The sequence below is a fragment of the Papio anubis genome, chromosome 5 (genome assembly GCF_008728515.1).
Source record: "Papio anubis isolate 15944 chromosome 5, Panubis1.0, whole genome shotgun sequence".
NCBI lineage: Eukaryota > Metazoa > Chordata > Mammalia > Primates > Cercopithecidae > Papio > Papio anubis.
In genome coordinates, this window is record NC_044980.1 from 160,825,851 (window position 1) to 160,844,447 (window position 18,597).

The 18,597-nt window shown below is 44.7% G+C and overlaps 1 protein-coding gene across 6 annotated transcripts in view; it reads left to right on the top strand.

The window, feature by feature from the left end:
* The window catches only part of TENM2 (teneurin transmembrane protein 2), a 1,283,414-nt gene that overhangs the window by 1,197,337 nt on the left and 67,480 nt on the right, over window positions 1-18,597 (top strand). For all 6 annotated transcript variants that reach the window (XM_003900492.5, XM_021940242.2, XM_021940246.2 and 3 more), the window contains 2 exons: window positions 12,661-12,871; window positions 17,623-17,742. In XM_003900492.5, coding sequence (XP_003900541.5) covers window positions 12,661-12,871; window positions 17,623-17,742 — 331 coding nt within the window. The remainder of the gene's footprint in view (window positions 1-12,660; window positions 12,872-17,622; window positions 17,743-18,597) is intronic.

The following is an 18,597-nucleotide window of genomic DNA, read 5'->3' on the forward strand; positions in this document are numbered from 1 at the left end:
CCCTGTCTCTACAAAAAATTAAAAAGTTATCCAGGCACAGTGGTGGGTGCCTATAGTCCCAGCTACTCAGCAGGCCGAAGCAGGAGGATCTCTTGAACCCAGGAATTTGAGGCTGCAGTGAGCCAAGATTGCACCACTGCACGCCAGCCTGGGTAACAGCACAAGACCTCATCTCTAAAAATAAACAAATAAGTACAAAACAAAATAAACGAGAACATCTCCAGAGAGTGCTGAGCACAGTGCCTGGAACATGACAACGGCCACGTTTAGGAAAGACATCATTTAGAAATTAGTACTTCCAACTCCTATAATTCCACAGGAAGCTCGTAGGATAGCCAAATCCAGGCCCTTCGACCAGCTGGCAGTCTGGGCTATTTCTTTATGCAGCAGCAGGAGAAGCATCATGCCCCCCTACTAATCCTCTCCACTCTGGGGCCAAGCCTCTCATCTTCCCCCCAGGGACAAGGTCTCCCCTCAGGCGGAAAGTAACTGTTCCGGCTTGTTGCTCTGAGGTGTCGGTGGTGACAGCCCCTTTTCTTTCTGAGGGACCCAGCAGGTCACTGTCTGGCACCAGGCTGCCACCCCCTGCCGGGCCTGGGCTGCGCTGGCCGTCCGCTCAGTTCTGTGTGACCTGTCAGTGGGCTCTTTGAAATGGAGGTTGATGAGGAACAGAGCGGGGTAGACCAGGCAGCGAGAGGCCAGGAACAGCAGGCAGAGGGCAAGCATTTGGGGAAGTCAGAGGCCAAGAGCAGAGGCCCCTGCTCTCTGTTGCCAGTGGTTTTTGTAACAGCAAAGTGGGGAGACAGCCGCAGCCAGGATAGAAATCCCCCAGGTATAAAAAACGTGGCTCTAGGCTAACAAGGGTGAGACTGTGCCAGAGAGGCCTGTCAGAGGCTGTCCAAGGTGGGAAATTTCTGATCAAATGAGATCATTCCCAGAGGCCCTTTCTGGGTTGAGAGTCAGCAGGGGTGGGGCAGGGAGAGGAAAAGAAGGAAGGGGAAAGAGAAAGAGAAAACAACTAAGAAATAAACATGTTTTCTGAAGCTACGGTATTTCCCTTCCTAAGACCTGCAGCATTCAGAGGGTACCTATATATGGCTGTGACTGCTCCCAGCCCCCTATGAAGAACTCAGAGCAGAAGTCAAGAGGCTTTGGAGGAGGCCGGGCGTTGTGGCTCACGACTGTAATCCCAGCACTTTAATTCCAGCACTGTAATCCCAGAAGTCAAGAGGCTTTGGGAGGTCAAGGCGGATGGATGACTTGAGATCAGGAGTTCAAGACCAGCCTAGCCAACATGGTGAAACCCCATCTCTACTAAAAATACAAAAGTTAGCCAGGCATGGTGAAGGGCACCTGTAATCCCAGCTACTTGGGAGGCTGAGCCAGGAGAATCACTTGAACCCAGGAGGCAGAGGTTGCAGTGAGCCGAGATGGAGCCACTGCACTCCAGCCTGTGCAACAGAGTCGAGACTCCGCCAAAAAAAAAAAAAAAAAGAGGCTTTGAGGTAGACAACCAACGTGTGAATCATGAATCACTTCTCCATCATTTACTAGCACTGTGACCTTGGGCGAGACCCTTAAGCTCTATGAACCTCAGTTTCTTTATCTGCAAAATGAGGATCATAGAACCCACCTCAAAGGGTTCTTGAGAGCATGACTGGATGCTGGCTGGATCTCAGCACAGGCTGAGAAAGCACAGAGGGGCTTAAGTGGCTGGCAGAGGGCCAGGCACTTAAGTGTAAACTTAAGTCAAAAGTGGAAACTGGGTGAAGCTAGGAGCTGGGGCAGAGGGCTGACCAAAATATTCTGCAGCGCAGTTTTCCCAAAACATAGATCACCCTCTAATAGGTATGTAAATGGTTACTGTCAGTAACTGCCTTAGATAAAAGAGCTCATATATATATGCTCGTACAAACATGGCATGGCAGAAGGTACAACAGGCTCCGGTGTGTTGGACACTCAGCATAACAGTCCCATAACCTTACATGGCAGCTTTGTGTAGGATTTCGTTCCAGAGTGCAGCAAACAGGGTCCAAAATCCAGTCCTACCGCTTAAAAACAAGGTGGCCATAGGTGAGTTATTTAATGTCAAAGTCTCCTATTCCTCATCTGTAGACAGTAATGTTAATAGCACCCAGGATTCTAGTGGTGACTTAACAAGGGGATGCATTTAAAGTACCTAAGCCAGGGCCAGGCACCCAGGGAGCTCCTCCTGAGCACCAACCACTGGTTCTCATTAGACATGGTTGCCATTAATGTTCCATTGTCCTGCTGACCCTAGGATGTTGTCACCTAGCACAGGGTCCCCACTCTAAAATGCACTGGCCTTGGGAGACCCTGGGAGCTGGAGGACAGAGGCTCTGAACTGAGGTGCTGGTAGTACCAATGTGGTTTGTGTTGGGCCTGATCACCCAAAGCCCTGCACTTTATAGGAAGTCAATCAAGGATGAGACTGCCACTTGTGCCTATTGAGTAGATAGAGGTATGGCTGGTCCTTCCAAGAACAAAGCCCCCAAACCTAGAGCGCTGTGTTCTCATGGACTGTTTCCCAATGTGTATGGCACTAGATGCAATTGCAGGGAGAGGCTCGGAGCCAGAAGGGTCCATCAGTAGGAAATGCGCGCTCCATGACAATATTAAAGACTCATAATATTGAGTCTTTATCCATGTATCAAAGCCTCCAGGAAGTCCTGCTGTAAAGAAACCAGTTTAACTTTGTTTAACTGACTCCAAAATTATATTTGACAGCATATCCTCCCCTCCCACCTCCATTTTTGTGTTTCAGGGAATGCATATTAACATCCTGCAGGAGACAGAGTTTGGAGAAGCTACTGTAGCCCCTCAGCTGTACTGCTGTGGATATTTGAAGGCTTTTTCTCAGTCACTCAGAACAGGGGTCTCAAGCTTTAGTGAGCAAAATAATCATTCTCGAGAATCTTCTTTAAAATGCAGATTCCCGACCAGGCACTGTGGCTCACACCTGTCATCCCAGCACTTTGGGAGGCCAAGGCGGGTGAATCACCTGAGGTCAGGAGTTTGAGACCAGCCTGGCCAACATGGTGAAACCCTGTCTCTACTAAAAATAAAAATAAAAAAATTTAAAAAAAATAGCCAGGCATTGTGGCGGGCACCTGTAATCCCAGCTACTCAGGAGACTGAGGCAGGAGAATCACTTGAACTCAGGAGGCAGAGGTTACAGTGAGCCGAGATGGCACCATTACACTCCAGCCTAGGCGACAAAAGCGAGACTCCATCTTAAAATTAAAAAAAAAAAATGCAGGTTCCCAATATTTAGTCTCAGGAATTCGGTACATCTGGGTTGATGGCATCTTAACATCATTCCAGAGCAGGTAGTCAGGGAGCACACCTTCAGCAACGCTGGTTTACAGCTTAGCCACTGGAAATACGGTGCTCAGAGCAACAGCATAGGCATCACCTGGGAGCTCATAAATAATGCAGGCTCTCAAACCCCACCTTAGGAAACGGGATGATAATCTACCTTTTAACAAGATCCCTGAGTGATTGTGATGTTCATTAGAATTTGAGAAGCATTGGTTTCAGAGGTTTTTGTTGATGGCATTTGTTTTTGGTTTTTGTCCATTAGTTGTTGGTGAAGAATCATTTTTTAAAAATAACTGGACAAACACTATAAGCCCCTTGTCAAACATTTCCCCCAGTGGCTTCAAGGTACAGTCTATCAAAGAGAGGTCTTACCTGAATCAGATTTTTGCCTTTGGTAGCAGAGCCTTGATTTGCTTAAGCAGCCCTTGCTTTTTTTCCCACATCCATCCTAAAGAGTGGAAAAGCCAGCAAACAGCTTTCATTGGGGCCTCCACTCTGCCAGATCTCTGGTCAGACATGATTCATCTTCCATGGCTAAGTCGTAAGAAAGGCCAGAAGGTGCTTTGGTACAATGATCTCTGGACTTGGAAGTCAGAGTCTGACCAAAAGAATTGGCAAGAAGTAGGAGGAAAACTTCCAACAGGTCTTCCAGAAGGAGCACAAATACAGTTTTACTTCTTTTTTTCTTCTTTTTTTTTTTTTTTTTTTTTTTTTTTTTTTTTTTTTTTTTTTGAGACAGAGTCTCACTTTGTCGTCCAGGCTGAAGGGGAGTGGCATGATCTCAGCTCACTGCGACCACCACCTCCCAAGTTCAAGCAATTCTTCTGCCTCAGTCTCCTGAATAGCTGGGACTACAGGTGTGCACCACCATGCCCAGCTGATTTTTGTGTTTTTAGTAAAGACAGGGTTTCACCATGTTGGTCAGGCTGGTCTCGAACTCCCGACCTCAGGTGATCCACCTGCCTCAGCTGCCCAAAGTGCTGGGATTACAGACGTGGGCCACCACACCCTGCCCAGTTTTACTTCTTGCAATATTTGAGAATGGCCATTGCTCTGTGCATGGAAGCAGGATGCCTGAGGAGCGATGGTTCATCAGGCAGCCAGGGTATTAATGGCAGGTGAAACCTTCCAAACGAGCACCCTGTCAGACAATCCATTGCTTTAAAAGGTTGGCAATGCAGGAGACCTTACAGAGGCAATGAAGAACTAATCTCGTATTGCCAGGTTAAATCAAATCAGCCTTGCCCGTTCCTTTCACTTCTTAGTTACATCAAGCCCAAATACTTTCAATTATCCTCACTTCTACCTTGTCAGCAGACGTAGGATAAAACGCAAATGGAACAGTACCTTTCTCTCGTGGAGAGCAGGAAATATCATTAAGAATAACCTTCATGTATTGAGCTCTTCCTCTGTCTTAAGTGCTATACATTCATCAACTCATTTCACATGCACTTTCTTAGAGCACCTCTTTGCATTTCAGTGTAGTCGGCATTATTAAGTCCATTCTATAGATTGGAAAACTGAGCCTCAGGAGTTCAGTCACTTGCCCAAGATGGCACAGCTGATGAATAATAGACCAGGTGTTAAAGCCAAAACATTCTAATTCTAAAGCCCATGTTCGTTTGCTATTTTTCAAACTGAGCCAAAAGCCCGTACCACCCTGGGCAAATGGGGCAGGGCAGGGACCAAGCATTGCATCTCAGGGGGCCCTGAGCTTTGGGGTGACTCCCTTGAAATTTTCTAAGTTGCCCTCACAGTATCAGGGACTGGCCAGGGTCAGCAATGCTAACTGGGAGGAGCACCCCAGTCCAGATCAGGACTCATGTGAACCCTGATCCCTGTTCCTCCCCTTCAGGGTGCTCTTTGACCCTCTAACACCCCTCATCCCCACTCCTGTGCATGTAGGGTCAATAAGATGCCCCAGATTGTTTTGGGATTTGCATCTATGGGATATCCTAAGGCCCATTGGCCAGTCCCAGTTCCAGTGGGCAGCCTAGCAAGCATTGGCTGGAGGACTATTTCTTTTGCCAATCAAGTTTCCAGAATGGTGCTGACCTGCTGGTTTGGGGTGACTCAAATTGTTTATATAGCCGGGGGTCTAGCAAAAAAAAAAAAAATGCCCTTTGACCGGGCTGCTACACACCTCAGGCATGCCCTGCAGGAGTTTACCTCAAAACAAACTAACTCCCCAGGCAAAACCAACCCTATGGTTGCCCTCTTTTTACCCAGGAAACTTTCCATCTCTAACTTAAATTCAGCAGGAGCCTTTGGCCTTTGCCGACCAGCAGTTAAGTGCCCTCCAGGACCCCTACACCTTCTTCGTTTCCATCACAAACAACCAGATTTCATCTTCCTTGCCCCAACTTATAGCTTCTTCCCTCCTTTTTATTACTGCATTAATCTTTCAACTCCTCATCAGTGTTAGCTGATCTCAAAAACGACCCTGAGTTACTGAGTTCACCACCTGACTACCCAGACTTTTCTTGGGGAAGTGACAGCTTGGCAAGCACCTAGCTCTGTATAGGTAAACAACCCTATATGATGCCAAGAAGACTCAAAAAGAAAAAAAACAAACAAACATAGAAATGACTCAGAAGCACTTAGTAGGTGACAAGGTGCTCACAACTGTTGTGAGGACCTTTTGTGGATTACCTCTGTTGATCCTCCCAGCACTCCTGTGGGTATAATCATCACTGCCTTCACTTTGTCAATTTACCTGGGGAGCCAGGTGACTAAAATGAAGATCAAGAGCGTGCCCAGTGCCCAGAAAGTTTCCCTGTGCCCTTTCCCAACTAATACCTCCTCATCAAGGTAACTGCAGTTTCTAACTTTCTGTCATCACTGATTAACTTTGCCTGTTCTTGAACATCCTATCGATGGGTCAGAGAGTACTCTTCAAAGCTCATGTTTTTAACCAATCCACTCTATGGCCTCCTGGCCCAGTGAGTAGGAAAGGTAGACTTGGTGGTTGGTGGTACCTCTGTGAAACCATGACTACAAAGAGTGCAGCTTATTTTTAAATCTGAGCGTCTGACCAGTCCCCAACCAGCAGCTGTGTGCAGACACTAGCAGAGTCATCCACAGCACCTGCAGTGATGTGTTAGAGTCCATCTCTACAACTCTGTCACAAAATGAAACTTAGAAAAGTAAATGTAGGTGTTCCTCTGGAGTCTTTAATACCTAAGAAAGCCGTGGAGTTCATGCAGGTTGCAGAGAGACTCACTTGCAAACCAAGCAACAGGGAGACAAGTTGAACAAAATGCTTCCATTCACATTCTCTATAAGCTGCCCAGAAGATCAAAGGAGAAAATAAGTGAAATCAACATCTTCTCATTCCTGGAGCCATTTCCTATGAGAATGATGATGCAAGAACTCACACAGCCTCCTCCAGGCAGAAAGGTGTGCCTGGTTCAGCCAACTCTGAAGGATCCAGATGCTTCTGGTGTGGTTGCTTTGCAGCCTCTCCATCGACACAGGGCCTCCTTCCTCCTGAGTGTAGCTTTACTAGTAAGCGTTTAATGAAGGCTTTGAGCTTAAATCTCTTCACTGGTTAGGAGCTCCTTTTAAAATCCAGCAGAGTACACTACACAGGGGATTGAAACGGCAGACAAAAACCTATAGCCAGCACAAAAGTAAGTGCCACCTTGTGCCAATGGTAAACAGCTAAAAGGGGATTGTGTCTCACAGGTAAATAGTGTGGTCCTCTGCGGCCTACAATGCCAGGAACAAATTCCCAGGCATCTGGTTTCTCATGCTGATTCCTCTTCAGATGTTCATTTCAACCAGCCACATTCTTTCCCAGCTGTAGTAGACAGGCCTTCAGAAGTGATGAAATCTCACAGCTGCCCACACTTTCCCCTGTTGATGGGTGTCCACTGCCTTGTCTTCAGACTTCCTTGGGGAAGGAAGTGTTATCCTCCCAATAATGAAGACAAAGGGTGATAATCTCATCTGTTGCCTTTCTCTACTTTTTATTCATAGCTGTTTCTTAGCCACTTGGATATTCACCTTCTCCAAGCCTCAGTTGCATCCTCTGTAGGTGGGTATAGAGTGGGTGGCATGGTGATAATGGTGCTAAGACAGTGTACTGAGCACTCATTATATGACACTGCTCTGAGTACTATACAGACAATAACTACTTTAACCCTCTCAGCAGCACTATCTACCATCATCATCATCATCATCATCTCCATTTTATACATGAGGGAAACTGAAGCACAGAGCAGTTAACTGCCCATGGTCAACAGCTAGGTAATAGCCAATCTGAGATTCAAACCCAGACATCCTGTTCTATAATCTGACATTTAAGAGTTACATTATTCTGCTTTGCAGGATTTCCATGAATCTTTAAACAAAAAATATATGTAAATTCTGCTCAATCTATAGCATTTGTTATTACTATTATTATTATTAACCTATCACTATTTGGAAATAAAGTATTTTTGCCAAGATTCAATCAGCCCATAGCCTATACCAGTAAATGACTCTAAATATAAGGGAATATTAATTTCATTCACTTTTGCATCCATTTTTTTAAAATGAAAAAGTTGAAGACTTCAGGGAGTTTCAGGTTTTAGTTATAGTTCATTGGACATATACTATATACCAGACTGACATATATATATATACACACACACACACACACTTGGATTTATATATATATAAATTTATTTATTCTCCATCACATAACCTTATGGCATATGTGCAATTATAACTCAGTTTTGAAGGCGAGGAAACCGCAACTCAGCAAGGCCGATTACCTTTCCAAGCTCACACAGCCAGGGAACTAGCAGAGATGAGCTTCAAACCCAAATCCATCTGATTCCAGAGGCCAGTCTCTCACCTCTGATGCTGTATAGATTTTTTGGCTTTTTATCTTGGGACTTCTAATCCAAGGGTTTCGATTCAGCATTAATGAACCTGTTTCACGTTGCCAGAACTGTTACGGAAGAATCTCTCTGATTTGCTTTATCAAAAGCAATAAATAGAATGCCTTGGTATCATTCCCAGAAAGTTTCTCCGTGATCACATTTCTCTGAAATTGTCATTACAATTAGCTTACGACGTGTATGAGGAGAATAGAGCCAGAGCTGTGATTTAGTGTCCGTTCTGACAGAAAACACCTAGATAATTCTTTTTGGCCCTGTTTCACTGAGTGAAGTAAGATTAAGCAGACATGATCCCCCGCCCGCAGCATGGGCTGATCAGAAAGGCCTAAGTCGCTTTCCCATAATCGCTGAATCAGTATTGGGTCCTTTTTGAGGACTCTGCAAACCTCTCCCACCATCCTCACCCCCTTCCCCAGGAAAAAGTCAACCCGACTAACAAATAAGTAGGTAGATAAATAAATAAAGAAATCGTCCAATGTCATAAGAGGGCCGGGCTGCTTTCCTTCTGCTGTTGAATGGAGACATCGGCCACCTCTCAGGTCCTGAACTGGCAATTCAGAACAGTTTGATTGCCTGCTTGATTGTTTGCGAGATAACTGCAAGATTGTCAGTGACAGGGTAATTTACTGAAGATTGCAATGTCAGACTCCATCCAAGGGGCTTGCTGGCATAAAGACGCGATTCTCATGACTGACAGGCCACTGGGAGATTGGAGTGCCAATTTAAAGTTCACAGTGTCGTCTGAAAGTGTTTGGCGGCTGCAGCCCATAATCACACAGCATGATGAGGTCATTATAGGCATAACGTAGCTCCTACTTAATAACGGGTAGAACCCCAAATGCACAATCTCTGGAGCAGGTAAATGTAAATATGTAGGAGGAAATCATTTGTATCCCCTTTTTTTTCTGTTTTGGCATTTGTCATCTGCTATTGCTGATGTGTTTAGGCCATCTCCTGCCAGACAGGCCCTTGAATCAAAAGCCCAGAATCAACAAAACAGTGGGGAAATTTGAGGTTCACAGTTCTGAAGCAGTCACAAGCCCAGAAAGAGTGACAGGCTGAGGGGGGTGGGGGAGGCAAATGTTCAGTACTTAACAGGAAAACTGTCTTAAGTTATTCTTTGAGCCCAAAGAGGTCTTCAAGGCGGTTACATGGAGCAGGTGGTGAATGGGTTGGAGGGGAGGAAACACTTCCCCAGCTTCAGGAGGGAAAGGCCACCAGAGATGGATGGTACTCCTAATCAGAGGAGGCTGGTGACCTTAAAGAAATCTGTAGTGCAAGCCGGGCGCGGTGGCTCAAGCCTGTAATCCCAGCACTTTGGGAGGCCGAGACGGGCAGATCACGAGGTCAGGAGATCGAGACCATCCTAGCTAACATGGTGAAACCCCGTCTCTACTTAAAAAAAAAAAAAAAAATTACAAAAAACTAGCCGGGCGTGGTGGCGGGCGCCTGTAGTCCCAGCTACTCAGGAGGCTGAGGCAGGAGAATGGTGTGAACCCGGGAGGCGGAGCTTGCAGTGAGCTGAGATCCGGCCACTGCACTCCAGCCTGGGCGACAGAGCGAGACTCCGTCTCAAAAAAAAAAAGAAATCTGTAGTGCTAACAGCAGTGGGTTTCTTCTCACCTGAGGAGCTTCTTGTGGCTGCTGAATGAAGCCCTGCCAGCCTATCTCAGCAAGTTATTTTTTAAATCTGAAACAGGCATTCCATGGTAGAGCCCTTCTGTCTAGTGAAGGCAGCCCATGGAAAGTGATGTTCAAGGCAGAATTCTACGCACTTTTTTTCTTATTTTTCTTATTCTGCCAATGGCCCTCCAGATTGGACAGCCTGAATGTGGATCTGAAACAATGCCTGGATATCATCCTGCTACTAAGATACAATCTCTAGTGCTGTTTCTAGCGTCTGAGGTTTGCCAGGCTCCGTGGAGCTGGGGAGTATCTGATTCACCTAGCACATCAGCCTGAGATGTTCAGAGCCTTGATTCCGAAAGTCTCTCAATTTAAAGTGTGCATGCCTGCTCACCCTCCTGTGTCTGCATTTCTAGGAAATTGTGTAAATCTAAATGTGTTACGAGGCACATGAGCAACATTCGCCCATGTGGAAAATGAGAGGCTAGTTTTAGTAATTTAAAGCCAAGCAAAACATGCAACCTCCTAATTTGTTTGTTTGCTAAAAAGAAAGTAATGCATTAAAATAATTGCACATTAATTGCTAAATTACAGTGGAACTTTGGTGAAATTACATATTTCATTTTCATTAGCGGAACCAAACGAAAAGAGTAATGCCAAAAAATTACATTGTAGTAAATTTAAAGCACCCAGCCAGGCCTCTGATTCAGCGTTCCAGTACAAGTGTTTGTCAAGGCACAGCCCAGGGTTTGAGTGCATGTTTCCATGATTCTAATTATGGTCCAAAAAACTGCCTTGCTATCAAATCCAGGAGGTGCAAGCAAGTTATCCTCCAAGATTCTGCACTGTGTGTTCAATCAGCTCCCAGCCAAGTGAAGAAGGATTGGCTAATGAATTCGTTCTTATCAGAAATTCCAAGGAGCAAACACTGCCCTAAACATTCCCATCTTCAGCCCTCACAGACATGTGAGGAATGGGAAGCAGTCATTTTATTCATTCAACAAACGTCTGTTGAGTGCCCGATTCTGTACTTGGTACTAAGAGAGGAAGGAATATAAAATTAATAAGACATCATTCTTCTCTTCAAAGAGCTCATTTTCCAGATAGAGAGGCGAGCCTTAAGAGGTCATTAATTCTAGTGTAAGAAAGTTGGCATTAACAATGGTTTTTAAATCGTATTGTGCGTTAGAATCACCTGAGAATCATGTTTAAAATGCAGATTCCAGGGCCTGCTCCTGGAGGCTCTCCCTGGGGAGATGTGGGGTGGGCCGTTTATTCTTCCTGCAGGATTCTGATACAGAATGCTTCTTTGAGAACCTCTGATTCACGGATGTACAGAACAGGGATTCCTAACTGTCTTGGTCAGTTTGGGCTGCTACAACAAAAATACCATAGACTGGAGGGCTTAAACAACAAACATTTATTTCTCACAGTCCTGGAGGCTGGGAAGTCCAAGATCAAGGCACCAGCAGATTCAGTGTCTGGTGAGGCCCTGATTCTTGATTGATAGACTGCAGTCTTCTTGCTGTGTCCACACGTGGCACAAAGAGTACTAAAGTGCTCTCTGGGGTCTCATTTATAAGGACACTCATCCATTTGTAAGAGTTCCACCCTCATGACTTCATTACCTCCCAAAAACCCCGCTCCTAATACCATCACATTGGGAGTTAAGTTGTCAACATACGAACTTTGAAGGATCACAGACATTCAGTTTGTAGCAATAACCTGGCCAGGGGCATCATCTAGAAGGCTTCCTGGAAGAAGAGGCCACACCTAAACTTGATCTTAAAGGATGAGTCAGTCCTGTCAGTTTCCCCCACTCTACCATGAGCTCCTTAAAGACAGTCTCCATGGTTCTTTGCGGTCTCTCTTGTTGCCAGCACATGGACACCACTCAAATGTTTGTTGAATGGTGGATGAGTAAATAGGAATCAGCCCAGGTAAAGGGATGGAGGCACGGGACTCTGGGCAAGTACATAAGAATGTTCCGAGTCCTGAGGGCATACAGGAAGACAGAACCAGAAACTACTGTGGAAACTGAGGGCTTAATTTCCAGATTCCCAAGCCAAAGCTGTTTCTCCACATTTCCTAGAAAATGTAAAACTCACAGCACCTGGGTTTCTAATTGGTCAGCAGTTCCCTTCCTGGCTTAGAGGGAGTGGGATAGAATACTTTTCTCCATTAAAGTGAGATGTAAGGAATTCCATGCATTTGAGTTTTTTTTAATTTGATTTTTTTAAAAAATGTATTTCTAATAGAGACAGCGTCTCACTATGTTGCCCAGGTTGGTCTCAAACTCCTGGGCTCAATCGATCCTTCTCCTTCAGTCTCCCAGAGTGCTAGGATTACAGGTATGAGCTACCACGCCCAGCCAGAAATTCCATGCATTTTGATTTCTTGTGTACCCATTAGCACAGACCCCTGGGAACTGGCTGTGGGTAATTAACTGTGCTGTGTTGTTTAAAAGCAAAGTTTTTGTTTTTATTTTCCCACTCAAATAATACTTGTTCATAGTAGAAAAAAAGTAGAAATTCCAGAAAAGCACAATAAAGAAGAGAAACACACTAATCTGCTACATGAGGATAACCATTCGTCAACATTTTAAATTATTTCCTTTCAGTCTTTTGTTTTCTATGTGTATAGATTGGAATTGGATGAGGCTTGCTGTGTGAAACCTGCCACCTCAGGCCCTTGGGTACGTTTGATGCTGCTCATGCCTGTGCTGGTAACAAAGGTGTTAGTGTCTCCAAACAGCTTTATGCCATGAAATCCGCTGACTCTGGCTCTGCCTCTGCCCTTCCAGATGGCCTGGTGGATTGCCTGGACCCTGACTGCTGCCTGCAGTCAGCCTGTCAGAACAGCCTGCTCTGCCGGGGGTCCCGGGACCCACTGGACATCATTCAGCAGGGCCAGACGGATTGGCCCGCGGTGAAGTCCTTCTATGACCGTATCAAGCTCTTGGCAGGCAAGGATAGCACCCACATCATTCCTGGAGAGAACCCTTTCAACAGCAGGTAGGCACCCTCTGTCCCTGCAAGCTGCTGAAGTCACTGATTTTCTTCCTGTTGGAGCCAGAGGAAGTGCTCCAGCTTTCCTGGGGACCCAATTGGCCTGGAATCTGCCCCTCTAGAGGCACCTCCCTCCAAGGGGGCCTCAGAGACGTGCCCTTTCCTCACTTTGTGTTGGGCTCCATTGGAGCCCTAGTGTCTTTGCAGGATATCACCATCTTTAACCCAGAATCTGCTGGAGAAACCTGTTGATTCCCTGGTTTTTAGATCATTTTTAAAATCTGTTATTTTATGATGTTATTGTCATTATATTAAATCTCCCTTTATAATGCCTCTGATAGTGGCTTTTGTTCAAGCATTGCTGAAATAGTTCACTCAATAGAGTATTTTCAAAAGCTGTTATTAACTTGATAACATAACCTATCATTCAGTGGCATCTTAGAGTCAAGATGATGCCAGTTGCAAGGATTTATTGAGCACCTAGGATGAGCCAGAGACTTTGTGTAGATTATCTCTAATCCATACAATAATTCCATTTATTGCCTCTCCTGATTACCTACTGTGTGCAAAGCATTGTGCCACTGCATTTCACCCTTCATTCTCTCCGGTTTATTATTGCTCTTAGTTGCTAATTTGAGGCTTACGAATATTCTAGGGTCAAGTTATAGATTCATTTTGTCTTCAACTTCACCCTAGGACAAGTTAGAACTGTGCTCCTGGAGAAGAAAGCAAGGGGAAGGTTTGTCTTGCAGACACTTCCCCACCACCCCATCCCCTCCTCTTTTCTATGCACTATGTATGATTCTGAGGGTAGAAAGGAGGGGTAGGAGAGGCTAGGGGTCTTCTTATGGCTTGGCCATGCTTCATCTCCCTCTCAATTGGTCTGGGTCCAGATGTCGATGGTGTATGCTAATGCAAGAAGGAGGGGCATGGTCTACTTGGGGATGCCACACCCCATCTCTGTGGTCCTTCACATCGAGAAATAAATACTGCTTGTCAGGTCCTTTTTCCCAAAACTTCTAGGTACTAGGAACTTGGGTAGGATGGTCCTCGCCCCTTTGCAGCCCTGACAACCCCCATTGTGCCATCTTTCTCTTATTTCTCTTTATCCTCATTCAGGTAGGTCCAGGAGCAACTCTGGAAGTATGCTACTTCTCTCGGCTTCCAAGCAGGGAAGAAATACCAGACTTCCCTTCTAACAGAAGCCCCTAACTTTATAAGTGATTATCTGGGAGCCCCCGTCATGAGTCTTTGATCGGTCCTGGACTCCGACTCAGCCCCCCAGCCGAGAGAACCCTGTGAGGGTGGGACAGGGAAGAGATGGGTGGCAGCACAGCTAATTCTACAGCCTGTTAGAGCTCTCTGGAAAGTTGGAAAGCCTCAATTCCTGCAGCTCTTTTGAATATGAATGTCTTAACAAGGTCACCTTAGGCCAACAACTTTTGCTTCTCTCTGTTCTCATTTTACTAAAAATAAAATAGAAAAAGAAATAATAGAAAAATAAAAATAATCTCAGCCCTCCTCTATTTCAGCCCTGATACCTCCTATCGATATTGTGTTGGGCTCGTAAACCTCATTTTCTTGATTAGTAAAATTAGGATAATACTATTAAATATGTAAAAGTTGATCAGACGAATTGGGTCATTCTTGTCATACCCAACTAAAGCAGAGTCAAGAAACCAGGAAGAAAAAGCACTCTGGGCACATAACATTGCCCTAGAAATGTAATTCTCCCCAGGCCTGGCTACTGAAACTGCCTGCTGTAACCTGAAACCAGTTATCTAATAGCAACTGAAACAACCTACTATGACTCTGAGACTAGTTGTACCCACCGCCATCATTCACCAGTCAGAACTCACCAGACCGCCAAAACTTTACCAGTCCCAGTTAACGTTCTCTCAAAAGAGTAAGTAACACTTCTCCTTATAAAATCTCCAAACTTCTCTGTTCTTCAGACATCCTGAAGACTACCCCATGCATATGCCCTGAATTGCAATTTTTGCTTCCCAAATAAAACGTTTTAAATTTAGAGATTCATCTTTCTATTTTATTTGACTTTAACATATACTATACACAGTGTTATTACTGTTTCTTTTAGTAGAAGAATCTCTCAAGAAAATTTTTTTTAAAAACTGCAGATCTCTGATAAATAAAAAGTATTTACTCCGCTTGTTAAATCCTAGTTCTAGAACAGATTCTGTAAGTATACTTCCTTTTAATTATGAACATAATTCACCTTGCTAGAGACCTGTGACTGGGCAGAGCTTGCACTGGGCCATAAGCATTTCAGTGGGGTTTGTAGTTTGCTTATACTGAAAATGCATGCTCTGAAGGCCTGTGCATCCTCTGAAGGTCTGTTTCAATCTGCTTCCTCATTAACCTCTCATTGTTTCTACCCTACATCCAGTCATTTCCTGATATTCTCCCTTTCACGCTTTCTTCACCTGGCCCTTCTAATTTTATCTTATTCTCCTCATCAATGGTTCCCACTTCCAGAAGGCACCTTGAGCTAGAGCCAAAATACAGGTGAACAGTCAGGAACCCCAGAATATTTGGTAGACTATGCCAGCCCAGGAGACCTGAAAGAAAGTTGCTTTAGAGAAAGCCTCTCTGAAGCTTTGAATGTGAACAATAAATGGCACCACCCAAATGAGCCCAGGCTCTCCAGCTGTCTGCATGGATACATAATTCAGAAATATGAAATGTAACTCCAAGACATAGGTTGAAGTTCAGTAAGCATGTGAATTCCAGTACATTATCATCTGACAAATAACGAAGGACAAAGCGAGGAGTAAAAAAGAACTTGAAAATTCAAGACTTCTAAAAGGGCGTTCCCCTAGATAATGGCATACAAAAATAACTGAAATGCCTTGACTCCACCACTATAATTTATAGAGCAGATCTCACTATCTAGATAATGTGATAATTGTTACACATCAATAATCATAAATAGAAATGAACTGATAGTATGTCTTAGCTGAATCTTTTCTGCAAATTGACTGCCTGGAAACGATAGGAAGCCAGCAGCGAGGAAGAATTTGAAAAATAGAGGATAGAAATCACAGGCAGCACTACTCCTGTTATTCCTACGGCACGCTGCAGAGCCTTCTGCTACAGGAATGATTTAAAAAGAAATAGCGGTTGTAGAAAAAAAGGAAGGGTGGGGGGACTCCACTGAGGAATGTACTTTCAATTTTGTTTTCTCATCATGAGCACTGTGTACCTTGTGGTCGTCAACACACATCACTGATTTTAAAATAGTGTCTGGTAAGGTCTTAAAGAAATCTTAGTCCGAGCTACGATAAGAAAATGGAATTGAACAAAAGGATTATTTTCATAAATTAGTTTTCCACTTTAAAAGAGTCTAGCATTGTGGTTAAAACCAGCTAAAAATGACATTCATTTGTTAGGCAGCCAGTAGCAGACAATTAGAGCTGTCAGTGGAACAGTCTAAACACTCCTGAGATCATCAAAGGGTTGGAGTTGAACAGCTGGGGGTATTGCTAATAAAAAGAGAGATACGGGAGACAGCATCCCTCCGGTTTTCAGGACAACTGGGAATGCAAAAGTAAGTGCATTCCAGAAATCGAGCCAACTTTGACAAGGTTCTGGCAAAAGACGGGTCAGTTGATCACCTCGTTCGGAAACTGGGAGTGTGTCCAGGACCCTGGGAGCCTGAGAACCTCTCTTCTTTTGCCAAATTGCCCAGTCGGCTGGGGGCTCGGTGCAGAAATGGAGCTTCTCATTGTCCCATTTCTCTGTGAAGTCAAGAGAATTCAGATGAGAGGAGACATGCGCGTTCTCCCTCCGTGGACTTTGAGCAGAATATTGTAACATCTCTTTGGCTTTATAGGACTTTCCCAGGGGTAGCTGGTTGGAAACCGGGATTTGTGGGAAAGTTCTAGTTACTGTGTCTGGAAAGAGAGAGATGTTCTGTAACACTGGAAATAAATTGGTAGGATTTCAAAACCCTCCAAGATAGCAGGAACTTGACATGAGAGAAATATGTAGTAACATAGAATCCAGAATCCAATATATTCCTAGCAGAAATGTGTATATTTATTGAATGTGTATATTGAAGGGTTTTGCTATATGTATCTCCAAAGTTCTCTTTTCCTCAGACTCTCATGAATTATGAGAAATTTTGCTCTTAGAGGGCAACAAAAGACGATGCATATGTATCTCCCAGCCATAAAACTCTCTGTGCTCCCTTCTACCCCCCTGACATTCTGAGATTATGAGAAATTTTGCTCTTAGAGGGCAGCAAAATACAATGCCTATGTATTTCCCAGCCATAAAACTCTCTGTGCTCCCCTCTACCCCCTCTGACATTCTGGCCTCTAGAAGAGTAACATGGCCATCCTCCAAAGCTAAAAAATGGAAATAAGTAGCCAGATGTGGAAGCTCTCACCCGAGTATGGCACTCTCGGTGCCCGGCTAAGGAGCACCTGGGAATGATGAGGGACAACCTGAAGCTCAAGCCAAACAAAAGCCGAACAGTGTCAAGAAATAGAGCAAGGCCAAGAGTGGAAGGCGGGTGCCCAGGAGACCCCATGGCCCAGCTTGGTGACAAGAGATGCTGCTCATAGATTTCACCCCAAAATGTCACTAGTGTGGTTGTGGGAAACCAGAAGTTAATGTTGGAAGCCTTGTCCTTGCCTGAGGAGCCAGACGAGGATGAGGGAGCAGAGGCAGTGGGGAATTGTCTCTTTGTTCTCCTTCATGTGGCTCAGGGACTTCTGTTTTTTCTTTCTCAGCTTGGTTTCTCTCATCCGAGGCCAAGTAGTAACTACAGATGGAACTCCCCTGGTTGGTGTGAACGTGTCTTTTGTCAAGTACCCAAAATACGGCTACACCATCACCCGCCAGGATGGCACGTAAGTAGGGGCTCGGACCTACTCAGCACCACACGTGTGTGCAAAGAGACAGACGGCGCTGTTGGCGTGGAACCACAGGATTCCCCCTGGTGAACTGGAATGTCCACCAGGCCAGTCCCCTAGTGAGGATTCCCCCAAAGACATTTCATGCTTTTTGATGTGGCATCAAAAACAGAAAATAAATAGGAAAGCCAGCTTACCTAGTACAGCTCACAGCCACCTCATCTTTTTAATGTCAGGTCAGTGCACGTGTGTGTGTGTGTGTGTGTGTGTGTGTGTGTGTGTGTGTTTTGGGATGGGGGCAGATTCTAGAAAAAGAAGGGAAGGTAGCTCTTAGAAACGAACTCCTGTTTTAAATCAAAGGCAGTGCAGGGTGACAGAAATCCACATGACATAGCGTCCTGTGGTGATCCCCTTCTGCTTTCATCTGTGGCTTTAGGAGTTGCGTTGTTTTCACTACTGTTTGGAGGGGGTGGCGTGTAATCAGAGAAGTCTAATTAAATACATTTAGCAGTCACCCTGCTGTGTGAAGGAGGCAACCTCTCCCTATTATCTTCTGATTGGAAACATGTACCCGTTCAGCCCCCATCAAGATGAAAGCTCTGTCATTTCCTTAATCCATTTGGGCATAGATTAGAAATTTAAAGAAAAAGATAAGAAGAAGAAAAGAAATCTATGGGAGGGAAAAAACACTGACTTACTCTGGGCTAAAAATCACACAGACACACACACAATTATGGCATTCTATTTTAAATGCGAAGGGAACTGTGGCTACAAATCTGATCCAACACTCTTTCTGTAAAATGCACTCTGGAAAATCTTGGATATATCACAGAGGTAAGAACAGGGTTTTTT